The sequence below is a fragment of the Cetorhinus maximus genome, chromosome 19, assembly GCF_964194155.1.
Source record: "Cetorhinus maximus chromosome 19, sCetMax3.hap1.1, whole genome shotgun sequence".
In the NCBI taxonomy this organism is placed as follows: domain Eukaryota; kingdom Metazoa; phylum Chordata; class Chondrichthyes; order Lamniformes; family Cetorhinidae; genus Cetorhinus; species Cetorhinus maximus.
The window spans coordinates 66,638,632-66,653,304 of record NC_135897.1 but is presented as its reverse complement, the minus strand read 5'-3'; the positions used below and the strand labels follow the sequence as shown (position 1 = coordinate 66,653,304).

General features: G+C 42.8%; 1 protein-coding gene across 1 annotated transcript in view; it reads left to right on the top strand.

The window, feature by feature from the left end:
• The window catches only part of psmd1 (proteasome 26S subunit, non-ATPase 1), a 118,547-nt gene that overhangs the window by 96,774 nt on the left and 7,100 nt on the right, over positions 1-14,673 (top strand). The window contains exon 19 of the mRNA XM_078563988.1: positions 4,309-4,411. Within this exon, the coding sequence (XP_078420114.1) occupies positions 4,309-4,411 (103 nt within the window). The remainder of the gene's footprint in view (positions 1-4,308; positions 4,412-14,673) is intronic.

Sequence of the window (14,673 nt, the reverse complement as noted above, 5' to 3'; positions counted from 1 at the left end):
GATTTCTACATCTCTCATCCTTGCAGGCAATGAGTTCCAGACCCCCACCACCTATTGAGTGAAAGAAATTCTCAACTGCCCTCTAATCCTTCGACCAATGACTTTAAATCTATATGACCTGGTTATTAACTTCTCTGTTAACGGCAATAAGCCTTTCCTGTCTACTCTGTGTGGCTCCCCTGTAATTTTATGCAACTCAATTAAATCCCCCCATAGACTCCTATGTTCCAAAAAAACAATCCCAGCTTATCCAATCTTTCCTCATAACTAAAATTCTTCACAATCCTCATAAATCTCCTCTGTACGCTGTCTAGTGTGATTACTGCATTAAAGGAAGGACGCAATCAGAACAGTATGCAGTACTCCAACTACAGCCTAATGAGGGTTTTATGCAGTTGTAGCATAACCTCCCACTCTTAGACTCAGCCACTAAAGGAAAGATGAAGGAACTTGTATTTAACATGGTGAATTCAGCACCCTCAGGACTTCCAAAAATGCTTCACAACAAATGAAATAAATGAAGAAAAGCCAAAGAGGGTGGAAAGGAACATAAAAGAGGTGAACAAAAAGACAATAAGATTTGAAATAGTCTTTATATAGAGCAACTGTTAACTTATAAGGTTAAACATTTAATCAAACATGAATACTACACGCCTTTTAAATACACAAGAATGGCTGTCTGAATGAAATGTCAGGGCACTGCCCTGAACCTTGAGAGGCTATTACTGGTTCAGCATCGCTTTCATATATCCATTATTTTTCCATAAGAGCACTGCGGTGGCGAATGTCATATTGGTTTTAACCACCACAATGTTTTATGCATTGAGTACATAAAGATATCTTTACTGACAAACTAACAGTAGTGCCTAGAAAAATAGCTATTACCATAAATTATCGAACAATGTTTGGCAGCAGTGCAACCTTCCAAGTAGAAACGAGCCAAGTTAAATTGTAATGCCTATGATGGGCTGCATTCTAGTATCAAAGACTAAATGACATGGATATTCATGATGCCAATATGTAAATAAGGACTAATTAAAATAACTTGAAATGGTGACAACAAAACGCAAAATATCAGTTTGTATTGAGTGTTGAGTTATGGTGAATAATGGCTTTCAAAAGGTATGTTGAAATGAGTGATCTGTTGAGTGGCTTTTATAATGTTTTTATTTTAAAAGTTAATTAAAAATCCATATCCAGTTTTGACTAGCAATGGACAATGAGACTGCTGCATGTACATCCCATCCTCAACATACAAGTGTAAAAGACACAGCTGAAGTATTTGCAACCATCTTCAGCCAGAGTGTTGAGAATTTGATCCTTCTTGGTCAGCTCCTGAGGTCCTCATCATCACTGATGTCTTCATCCAATTCAATTCACTCCATGTATTATCATCAAGTAGCTCAGTGCACTGGACATGGCAAAGACAGGCCCACAGCATCTCAGCTGTAATGCTCAAGACCTTCATCATTAGTCACACCCTTAACTAACCTGTTTCATGACGTTACAACACTGGCATCCACCCAACAATTTGGAAAATTGCCTAAGTATTTCCTGTCCACAAAAACGGCAAATCCAGGCTGAATAATTACCACCATATCAGCTTACTCCCAATCATCAGCAAAGTGATGAAAGGAGTCACCAGCAGTGCTTTCAAGTGGTACTTATTCACCTGTAACCTGCATACTGGCAATCAGTTTGGATTTGTCAGGGCCAGTAGATTGCAGACCGTGTTACTGCCTTGGATCAAACAAGGAAACAAGCTGAATTCTAGAGATGAGGCAAATCCTTAAGGTAGCATTCGGCTCTGGCTCCAAGGAGCCCTAGTCAAACTGAAGTCAGTGGGATAAAAGCAGAATCCTGGAAATACTGAGTCGGTAAGGCTGCGTCTGTGAAGGCCATCGACCTGAAACATTAACTCTGTTTCTCTGCACAGATGCTGCCTGACCTGCTGAATATTTCCAGCATTTTCTATTTTAATTTCTGAATTTCTGCAGCATTTCACTTTTGTTGAAGTCAATGGGAATCAAGAGGAAAGCTCTCCAGTGGCTGGAGTCATACCTGGCACAAAGTACAATGTTTGCGGCTGGTTGGAGGTCAATCCATCTCAGACACGGTACATTGCTGCAGAAATTCCTAGGTCCAGCTGCCTTCAGCTGTTTCATCAATGATCTTCCTTCAGGCCAGAACTGGAACTGTTTTTTGCTTGTGCAATGTTCAGTTCCGTTTGTAATTCCTCAAATAGTGCAGCAGTCCAATCCTACATGTACAAAATCCAGGCTTAGGCTAATGTGTAGCGCACGTGTTACTTGCCACAAATGTCAGACAATGATCATCATCATCTGAGAAAAGAGGGAGATAGAAAGTCGGAAACTACAGACCAGTTAGCTTAACATGTGTCATAGGGAAAATGCTGGAATCTGTTATTAAGGAGCTTATAGCAAAGCACTCAGAAAATTTCAATGCAACTGGGTAGAGACAACATGGTTTTGTGAAAGGGAAATCGTGTTTGACTAATTCACAGACTACTTTGAGGAAGTAACTTGTAACTTGGATAAAAGGGAACCTGTGGATGTGGTGTACTTGGATTTCCAGAAGACATTTGACAAGGTGCCACATCAAGGGTTTCTACACAAAGAAAGAGCTCATGGTGTAGCGGGTAATGTATTAGCACGGATAGAGGATTGGTTAGCTAACAAGAAACCCAGAGTAGGCACAAATTGGTCATTTTCAGGTTGGAAAGAGGTAATGAGTGGAGTACCACAGAAATCAGTACTGGGGCCTCAACAATTTACAATTTATATCAATGATTTGGATGAAGGGACAAATTGTATAGTTGTTAAATTTGCTAATGACACAAAGGTAGGAAAGTATGCTGTGAAGAGGACATAGGGGGCCTGCAAAGGGATATAGATAGGTTAAGTGAGTGGGCAAAAATCTGGTTGATGGAATATAATGTGGGAAAATGTGAACTTGTCCACTTTGGCAGGAAGAATAAAAAAAGCAGCATATTATCTAAATGGAGACATATTGCAGAACTCTGAGGTGCAGAGGGACCTGGTTGCCCTGGTACACAAATCGCAAAAAGGTAGAATGCAGGTATAGCAAGTGATGAGGAAGGCAAATGGAATGTTGTCATTTATTGCAAGGGGATTGGAATATAAAAGTAGGGATGCTTTGCTGCAGTTGCACAGGGCATTGGTGAGACCACATCTGAAGTACCTGTGTACGGTTTTGGTCTCCTTATTTAAGAAAAGATATAATTGCATTAGAAGCAGCTCACTCGCCTGATTCGTGGGATGAGGGGATTATCTTATGAGGAAATGTTGGACAGGTTGGGCCTGTATTCATTGGAGTTTAGAAGAATGAGAGGTGATCTTATTGAAGCATATAAGATCCTGAGGGGGTTTGGCAGAGTGGATGTTGAAAGATGTTTTCCCTTGAGGGAGAGGCCAAAACTAGGGGACACAGTTTTAAAAAAGGGGTCTCCCAGAGATGTGGAGATGTTTTTTTCTGAGGGTAGTGAGTCTATGGAACTCCTCCCCAGAGACTGGTAGAGGCAGGGCCATTGAATATTTTTAAGGCAAAGATAGATTCTTAACTAACAAGAGGATCAAAGGGTATCGGGGGTAGGCAAAATAGTGGAGTTGAGGCCACAGTCAGATCAGCTATGATCTTATTGAATGGCAGAGCAGGCTTGATGGGCCGAATGGCCTGCTCCTGCTCCTAATTCACATGTTCGTCTGTATGTAACAACAGAGCCAAATCACTTCCTTTTGAACATTCAATGGCATTACTAGCATGGAGCCCCGCACCATCTACATTCTAGGGAGAGTAATTGATCAGAAACTTAACTGGACCTGCCACATAAATGCTCTGGCTGCTAAAGCCATTTGGAGGCTGGATACTCTGGAGCATGTGGCTCACTATCTGAGTCTGCAAAGCCCCTCCAACACCTACAAGTCAGAAGTACAATGGAATACTCTTCAGGTGTCTGCATGGGTACAGCTGCAATAATACTCATGAAACTCAATATACAGGACAAAGCAGTTTACTTGGTCAGTTCTTCATCTATTTGAAAAGCGTGTGGAATTTTAACAAGTCCCTTTAAAGGATAAATCTTTCAGTGGGTTTTGTGTTTGTCTTTCTATAATCACATTCAGTTATCTGATTTCCTCTATACTTAGATTTTTTTTCATTTCAAGTGTTTAAAGCCATAGAATTATGCATGCTGCTATCATTTGAGCTGTTCTGTTTTGATGTTTTACAAATTCCTCTTTGACCTACTGTTCTGTGGTTCCTTCCTAGGTGTCTCAATTCCGACAGCTCTACGCAAAGGTTATCAATGACAAGCATGATGATGTCATGGCCAAGTTTGGCGCTATATTAGCTCAGGGCATTCTTGATGCAGGTAACGCTTGAGTAATTAAATCACTTATATTACTAAATGGGAAGCTGGTTTAGAGGACTTCTTGTCAGTATCTCATTCTAACCTCTGTTGTTCCTTTTTGTGAATACTTTGGTTTAATCAATAAATTACAATGTCATTTGAGCTAGTAGTTTAAGGAATGTCAAAAACTGACAGTTTGAGAAGGTGAATTAACATTGTTAGGTGCAGTCAACTGCTGCCAAAAAGGTTTGTTAATCTAGCTCCCTGGCACAGTCATATAGTGCTCGATTACAGGATAACATTCAGAAATGAATAGGAGCAAAAATGTGCTAACCATGCAAATACGCTAACCATGTACATAAAAAGCAAGAATCTGGAAATGCTGATACTATGACCAGGATTTTACAGCCCTGTCATGGCATGTTCTTACCCCGCCCACCACCGGCAGATGCGGCGAGCCATTTAAATCTTCATTCAATTCGGCAGGGTCATAATATCCCGCCAGTCGGGAGGGGCCGTAAAATCGTGGCCTATGAAACAAAAGCAGAATGCTGGTGGCACTCAGCAGGACAAATAGCATGTGTGGCAAGAATAGCAGTTAACTTTTTGGATGAAGTCCTTGATCACAGTTTCAAATTTCCCTTTGTTCTATCCATTTCTAAATGCTGTCCATTTGTGCTTATACGTTTACCCAGAAGTCAGCTGCGGCTCAGTGGTAGCACTCACATCTCTAAGTCAAAAGGTCATCAGGTCAAGCCTCATTCCAGAGTCTTGAGCACATAATCTTGGTTATCTCTCCAGTGCAATACTGAGGGGCACTTTCTTTTTCTCTCCTCTCTCCTTCCTTCCTTTTTCTTTCTTTCTATTCAGTTTCATTAGATTCTCAAATTGGGTTCAAATTATTGCAGCTCATACATAGTGTCAATTAATGTTAAATCCATTCCAACTAAAAGTCGAACTGAGCCCTTAAGTGTATATTGAAGAACTTGTTTCAAAATGCACTGTAGATTGTTTGGAACAGCGTTTTTAATGCAGTTAAAAACTGAATCTCTGCAATTTGAAATATTCAGTGAGAGCAAAGATTTTGGACTGAGATGTTCTTTCATCAAATTTTGTAATTTATAGAATTGTTTTTTACATTTTTAATCAGGGCAGGTAAGTTTCTCATTAAACTAGTTTGACTCTCACAATGGGGCAATTCTTGGCATTTTTGCTTTAATTTCAATGTACTCCAATCTGAATATCTGGAAACCCCATAATCTTTCCACATATTCTTCTAGTTAATTTCTGCATCTGTTCAAAGCTTTCTTTTAAAAAAAATACATCCTCATATATGTCATATTTGTAATTATTTTAGAAAAAAACAGGTTCTCTGAACAGCAACCATATCTGTTCCCTCAGCAGTGACTCAATGCCTCTCCCCAATCCTACCCCCAAACATTTGGCAGTTCTGCCAATAATGAATCGCACCAAACATTTTTTCTTAGACTACAAAGAAGGGACCTGATTCCCAAAAAAACTCCTGTTTTATAAACTGCATGATGGTGATAATCAAAGCTGAAGGCGATTGGGCCAAAATCACTGCTTTGAGGGGCTCCAAAATGATGTTTTGTAGCCATTACGCTTGATCTCTGGAACCATTTCTATGACCATATTTGTGTACGTTAGCTGTAACTCCAGGCACTTGAGGTTTTCCTGTTATTAGGGTCTTGGTTGTTATACTCTTGTCAAATGCTGCTTTGTATCAAGGGCTGCCACACTCACTGCTACTCTGGTAGTAATTGCTGCCTTTGACATCTCATAATTTCGAGGAATTAAATAAATACTATGGAACATATAGTAAAATGTTCTCATTTTTGCACTGAAAAGGCTGTTTTGAATGCTGTATTCAGGTTATGCTCTTATCATGTTAGTCTAATTGGGTTTCCTACAAATCATATAATAGGAGGATTTTAACACAATTTGAATGATAACTTGAAAATAAAACCTTGCTAATTGGGTATTTTTTGACAATTACTAGATTATCTGGCAGATTGATTTTTGACGTATCAGCCCATTTTCCTGAAAATGGGCAAGGTCTAACTCTGAACAGAACATTTGTCTGTTCCTGTTTTTCATTATACAGATGTTTTCTGTTACAGTTATTAAAGATGACATTTGTTCAGCCGTGTTGTGTTACCCCATGTAGATAATCACTACTAAAGTTAAACTCTGCAACCAGGCAATTCAGCATCTGTTTACTGATGGATTTGTATTTGTTAAAATAATTTTGTTTTAAAATACTGTGGACTAAATGGTCTGGAATTTATCATGAGAATAATGGTGAGGCTTTCAGCACTCACCGCTTTAATGGAAATCTGACAACTTCTGGATTATGCAAGCATGCAGTTAAATGTGGAAACCCAGAAGTTGCTGTCTGAAGTACCCTGCTCCTTTACAGTGTGCACGTTTGCAGTTCTTGCTGATAGACTCAACATTGAAATACTGCAACTGCTGTACTTGCCCACTCATTCTTAAAATGGCTAAATATGTTGGGGCTAGTGCATTCAGGAGTGAGTGAGTTTTTAACAGCTTGGAAATACTGCTGAACAAACTCCCCAGCCCTTCAAAAATTATTTTACAAATGTGGAGTCTCATTCTTTCAGAAGGAAATTAGTGTTGTAGATTTTCCCACAATCGATCTGCATTTCTCTTTATTTCACTTTCTGTGCATCATTTAGGTCTAATTTATATGTTTTGCTTTATACTTCCTGGTTTGAGCTCTAGGCTTAATTTTTAAGTCCCACTGAGGGCAGGCAGAGAGGTGGGCAGGTGATGAAAATACTGAGCCAGCAGGTGTGGAAGTTTCTTGACGCTGGCAAGTTTCACCAGGGCAGGGAAAGGGAAGCCCTGATAACTCACCTGATCAGTTAATAAGCGTAATTAAGGTAATTGATTAGCTCATTGAGAGCCATGTTGAGATTTTAGTGGGGGCTCACAGGCTGTATGCTGGGTTAGGGGGCAGACCAGGTGCATGGAGGCGAATACACAGCGGGGAGCCAGTCATGACTGCCCAAAAAGTTAGGTTGATGCATAAAAGGGGAATGGCTGAGAGGAGCACTCTGACATTAGCACACAGGTATCAGCACAAATTGCGGACAGAGTGGTAAGTAAGCATTCAAGCAGTGCAAGGGGTTGTCATCCAGCTGGCATTGCAGGGAGTCTAAGAGGAGGAGCCAAGGCTCCCAAATGCAATTGGGAAGCCAACTGAGCACAAGGAAGGCAGCAGCTGGTAGTTGGAGGACAAATCTCAGATTCTGACCCTCTGGAATATTCCCTACAGGAAGGGCAGAGACCTGGGTATCAGGAGGACAGAGGAGAGGGACGAAGGTCAGGAAGGCAACTGGGGGCCACTTCCACAGCATAGGCCATACTTACAAAGCTGGAGCTACCTTGAGATGGCTGAAAACCAGTGCCGCAGGAGACAATTACTGTCATAGAGATTTGTGCGCTTGTCGTGAAGACCTCAATTTACACAGCACTGGTTGCCATGCCCTGCCAGTAACTGCCAAAGTCACTGTGACCTTGCATTTCTATGCCTCTGGCTCCTGTTATGAATAAGCTATGGATTTTAGTGGCACATTGCAAACGGTTGTACGCCACTGCGTGTTGTAGATCGCTGATACCCTATTTGCCAGACAGACCCAACCTTGCAGATGCAGCGGGCACTGGGTTTCACTACAATCACTGGATCCCTCAGGTGCAGGAATCCTCAAAGCACCGATTGACTGCCCACTCAGATTTATCAACAAGAAAGGTCTCCACTCAATGTTCAACTGTTCTGCAACCAAAAGAGTTTCCTTCATGTGTCCGCTTCCTTTCCTGGCATCTGCCATGACTCTTTCATTCTTTGTCAGTCCAGACTGCCGCAGCTCTTCATTCCATCCCCTGAACTCCATGAATGGATTCTAGGAGACATGGGATATTCCTTGAAGAGATGGCTACTCGTGCCCTACGAGAACCTGAGACACAGGCACGGCAACCTCTGTTCACTGGGGAAACCATTGGGCAGGCTATCGGGCTTCTGAAGATGCATTCCTGGTGCTCAGACCTGTCGGGTGGTGCCCTGCAGTACACTCCTGCAAGGGTCTCGTGCCTTGTGGTGGTCTGCTGCACTCTCCAGAGAGGTGTGGACCTTGAAGAGGGTGAACTGCTGGATGGATGTAACTCGTTAGAGGAATTGGAACAGGAGGAAGAAGAGGAAGATGCATAACACCGAGGTGTTGCAGTTGCACAGGGAGGTGGCTGGGCCTGATACAGGGCTTGAGGATCTTGCCAGGATGCCATTAACATTTTATTCAGGCTTGCTTGAACTGAGCCCCTCTGACCGAGGAAGAACAGCATGGTTTGGAACTCACTCTGAACTGCCTGCTGAGAACACTTCCATTGAAGGCGCAGTCTGGAACAGATCAACTCTTACCATCAATGAAGGATGTACATCTGTCCAGAGGTTTCACTGTCACCGTTCATGCTCCCTTGCTCTTCTTCACCATTCTATCGCTTTCTCCTTGTCCAGCCATTAAAGAAGGAAGCTCACATGCCTGGTTTCATGGGTCAATATTTACGTGGTGCTCAAAAAGATATAAATTGCAGTTACAGGTGAAAGAAACCCCAGTGAATCACTCAATGCTCAGCATTGATGGCCTCACCTCTCAGCCGCTTCTACCCGGTTTTCCCCTTGTGGCCTTGGAGATGGAGGCAGCCTGCTCACTTGTCTCTGCCTGCAGTTGAGATGCATGTGGCAGTTGTCCTCATCATGGAGGTGCCAGGCTGGCACCCTGGATGACTGGAAGGGACCACCAGTTGGGGCACAACTGACAAACATCTTTGCGTCATCAGCGCCACTGCCTGGCCAAAGCTATATAGTGTGGCATGCATTTTGCGAACCTCAGTGCACCTTTCCTGCATGCACTGAATGCTCCCTGCATATGGCTTTCCATGAGGTTGGCCACCCTCTTTATGGAGGAGCTCATGTGCTCAAAAGCCCTGAACCATGGTGTAGTGCACATGAGCTGAAAGGGGGCACCTCCAGAGGCTGTTGCATGGCACCATTGTAGGGACAGTTTCTGTCACTGGGCCCTGCTGCACAAATGCTCCCTCAGCCAAAGGGACCATGGAGGCTGATGATGATGGTGCCTCCATCCTCCTCAATGTCTGCCTCAGCTCATGGCTGGCACCCTGGATGACTGGAAGGGACCACCAGTTGGGGCACAACTGACAAACATCTCTGCGTCATCAGCACCACTACCCGGCCAAGGCTATATAGTGTGGCATGCATTTTGCGAACATCAGTGCGCCTTTCCTGCATGCACTGAATTCTCCCTGCATATGGCTTTCCATGAGGTTGGCCACCCTCTTTATGGAGGAGCTCATGTGCTCAAAAGCCCTGAACCATGGTGTGGTGCACATGAGCTGAATGGGCTCCATTCTCAGTACATGACTCTGCACTGCCTAAAAGAGCCCTGACATGTGGAAGTAGACTTGTTGCTGCTGGCCTTAGTAGAGCCCCTTTCCTGTGACTCCTGAGGACCTGCATCTGTAGGTGCCTAGCAGGGCTGTGTCTGTCCGCCATCCTCTTCCTACACACTCATGATCTGCTTATCATAGCTATCTGCATGCGAAGATCCACCGAGGTGACTGTATTTAAGCTGATGAACAGTAAACTTGTAAGGTGTGATGGTGCTTGCTCTGAGGATGGCTCTGGCAGTGCTTCGCCCAGTGATGGTGCAGGAATCAGTCTTTGCATCTCAATGTCAGAAACTGTAGGAGACATGAGACCATGAGAATTAGTTTTTGAGAGCAGAAGCTTCCTAATGCAACTGAGTCTTTGGAATGCTGTCAGATGGACTGAAGTGCAATGCACTCCCTTAATCTACGCATTCCAGTTTCTATTCACCCTCTCCACCAAGGATACCCATTTTGCCTCTATAATCAATGTCAATTTCAGAAGCAGCTGCATGTAACAGTGGCAGGTCCTCAACAGCGCTATTGCTCTGAACTTGCTGAGGGATGAGTAATTACCCTGAGCTCACATTCCCTTCATATTCAGGGGCACCATGCGCCCTCAGACTATTCAGCTGGCGTGTCGCCTAGAGGTTGGTATACCCAGAGGCCTGTCCTGAGGGTCTAGCATTATATTCACCTTGCCAGAGTAAATAAGGTTATTGAACCTCACCCGACGGCGGAACCAGTTTCTCTGAACAACACTCCATCTGTTCATGGTCTCTGTCACCTCTATCCAGGCCACTTGGTCTGGGAGGGTGACCCCCTCCTGCCGCCCTCCGGAAAGGGGACCTCACTCTTCTCCCTCATTGCCTCCTGCTTTCCTCCCCACCCCAGGGGCAGGATTGGAATCCAGAAACAGTGCCAATGTCCATCTCCTGCCCTTAGAAGGAAATCCTGCCCTGTGTTTCTCGGTGTGAATTCTTCAGCTTGCTTGGACAAAGACCCTTACTGTGCTTGCCCTGCACTCTCATGCCGCAGATATCTAGAGCATGCCTTGTTGGAAAAGATGCCAGATTACAAGAAATCTGCCTTGTCTAGGAACATAGGAGCAGGAATCGGTCATTCAGCCCATCGAGCCTGCTCTGCCATTCATTATGACCATGGCTGATCATCCACTTCAATATCTTTTTCCCACACTATTCCCATATCCCTTTATGTCACTGGCATTTCTATTCTGCCAATTTCTACTTTAAACATAGTAAATGACTGAGCTGCCACAGCCCTCTGGGGTAGAGAATTCCAAAGATTCACAAGCCTCTGAGTAAAAAAAAAAATTCTCCTTACCTCGGTTCTAAGTGGCTTCCCCCTTATTTTGAAATTGTGCCCCCTGGGTCTAGACTCCCCAGCCGGGGAAACATCTTAACTGCATCTATCGGTCTATCACTTCTCATTCTTCAAAACTCTAGAGAATACAGGCCTAGTTTCCCCAATCCCCCTTCATCAAACAGCCCTGCAACCTGGGAACAAGTCTGGTGAACTGTTGCACTCCCTCTATGGCAATAATATCCTTCCTAAGCTAAGGGGGACCAAAACTGCATACAGTTTTCCAGGTGCAGTCTAACCAAGGTTCTATACAATTGAAACAAGACTTCAATGCACCTGTACTCAAATCCTCTTGCAGTAAAGGCCAACATACCATTAGCCTCCCTAATTGCCTGCTGCACCTGTATGTTAGCCTTCAGTGACTTACTAACGAGGGCACCCAGGACCTTATGTATATTCAAGCTTTCTAATCTCTTACCGTTTAAGAAATACTCTGCACATCTGTTCCTCCTACCAAAGTTCATAACCTCACATTTTTCCAAATTATATTCCGCCTGCCATGTTCTTGCCCACTCAACAAGTCTTTCCAAATACTCTTGAAGCCTCTTTGCATCTTCCTTATAATACACATTCCCACCTAGCTTTGTGTCATCCGCAAACTTGGAAATATTACATTTGGTCCTCACATCCTAATCATTGATATATGTTGTGAACAGCTGGGGCCCAAGTACTGAGCCCTGCAGTACCCCACTAGTCACAGCCTGCCAACACAAGAATGACCCATTTATTCCTGCGCTCTGTTTTCTGCCTGTTAACTAATCCTTAATTCATGCCAGTAAATTACCTCCTATCCCAAGTGCTTTAATTTTGCTAACCAACCTCCTCTGGGGGTCTTTAATAAAAGCCTACTGAAAATCCAAGTGTACTACATCCGCCATCTCCCCTTTATCAATTCCATTAGTAATTTCCTCAAAGAATTCCAACAGGTTTGTCAAACATGATTTCCCATTTTTAATTCATGTGGACTGTACCCAATCAGATCATTATTATCCAAGTGTCCATTTAGCACACCCTTTAGAGTAGATTCTAACATTTTCCCTACTACTGATATAAGGCTAACAGGTCTGTAGTTCCCTGTATTCTCTCTCCCTCCCTTCTTAAACAGTGGAGTGGCATTTGCTACTTTCCAATCTGTAGAAACCATTCCAGAATCTATAGAAATTTGGAAGATGATCAACAATGCATCCACTATCTCCACAGGTACCTTTTTTAACACTCTGGGACGTAGGTCATCAGGCCCTGGGGATTTATCAACCTTTAGTCCCAATAATTTCTCCAATATAACCTTCTTACTAATTCAAATTTCCTTCAATTGCTCATTCTCCTAGTCTCTCAGATCTCTCATTCTGGGAGATTTCTTGTATCTTCCTCAGTGAAGACAGACACAAAATCATTTAGCTTCTCTGCCATTTCTCTAGTCCCCATTGTAAATTCTGCTGACTCTACCTGTAATGGACCCACATTTGTCTTAACCAAACGTTTCCTTTTTACATACCTTTGGAGTTTTTATAGTCCGTTTTTGTTTTTTGCTAGTTTACATTCCTTTACATTCTATTTTCCCTTTCTTTATCAATTTCTTGGTCCTCCTTTGCTGTATTCTAAAATCCTCCCAATCCTCAGGTTTATTACTATTTCTGGCAACTTTATAGGCCTTTTCTTTTAATCTTAGACAATCCTCAACGTCCTTTATTAGCCACAGTTGACTGATATTTTAAAAATAGTTTTTGTGCCTTAATGAATGTATAATTGCTGTAAACTATGTAATAATTCTTTAAAGGCTGCCCATTGCATATGCACAGTCATACTTTTAATGTATTTCCCAATCCGCCTGAGCCAATTTGCCCTTCATACCTTTAAAATTTCCTTTGTTCAAATTTAACACCCTGGCTTCAGACTACCACACTTTCAAACAAAATGTAAAATTCTATCATATTGTGGTCACTCATCTCTAAAGGTTCTTTGCAACATGATTATTAATTAGCCCACAAAACCTATGTGGGCAGCTATTAGCGAGGTGAGCATCGATTGCCATTCTTTCACTGCTGAGAGCAAAATGTGGGCTACTGTTTCTCAATTCTGTAATGTCTCTAATTTCACTTAAATATTAGAAATACACAGAAAATTATCTATATTTTCCTGACCTGTAGGAGTGGTGGCACCTGTCACTAGATTTTGCCTAGAAATTTGTCCATTGTATGTGAATGCCTGTTCATTGCAAATGCTTTTTCATTTACTTGATGGTTTTAGTGTTTAGTGGATTTAAACAGTTCAGAAGGACTCACCAGACCTTCATTATTGCTTTTGCCTCCACTTGCAGGCACGAATTCCCCTCGGATAAGCCAACAGCTACCCTCTCTGTCTCTGTCTCAGCATTTTCCAAAGGGCCCAAGCTGACACCCTTTGCTGCCTCCTTACAAGCAGCAATCTCAACTGCCTCCTTCTCACTGATTTTTGTGCCTACTAGGGGATAGTGTTTCTCATTTTATTTACCTCGCCCACTGCTGTCCCTGCCAACAGATCAACAATCACTGCCCCCTTTCCATTTTCCTCTAGAATGTTTGTTCATTGATAAACAAGGCCCTTGCCATCTGTGAGTTTTCTGTGCATGATTGCATTAACATCATGGCTTTGGTGGAAGCTTGGCTCATGGCTGATGACATCTTGCCTCTTACTGAACTTTTCTCACCTTGTTAAAACCCTATCACTTCTCTTTCATTCTCATTCTCTACTGCGCCCCCCAGCCCCCAACACTCAATTTCTCAGTAAAATATGCTTGCTGTATTCCTCCCTCAGCCTCTGCATTGAGCAACCCCTCATCTTCACTGATTTAAATCTCAATCTGTCACCTTGCCTTCTCTCCTCTTCCCTTCCCTTTTCCTCCTCCCTTAATCTCCCTCCCATATAAAGCCTTCTACCCCTATTAACTGCCACCTCTCTATCTCCCATCTCATGCGGCCTCTCTACTCCTATTGTGTCAATCACAGACTTTGATCGTTTTCTTAAATCTCTCATCACTCATGTGTCCCCTACCTCCTTCCAAACCCATACCCCTGCATCCGCCCCTGGAAAAAAAACTTTCCAAAAACTCCATGACAGAAAGTAAGAAGTCTTACTGTGCACTTTTCATAAATTGTTTGTTCTCAAAGCGCTTCACAACCAATTAAATATTTTTGAAGTGTATCACTGTTGCAATGTAGGAAGTGCTGCAGCCAATTTGCACATAATCACCTCCCAGAAACAGTGTTCAGATCATCTGGTTTGGGTTTTGGCTGAGGAATAATTGTTTTTGAGATCTTGCATAGTCTTCAGTTCAAGTCACAGAACAGCCTCGGTCACAGCCATTCTAGTGATGTTCAACGTTAGAATTAAGTAGTTACTAATGGATGATGCAGCTAATGCATTATTTGAACTTGATG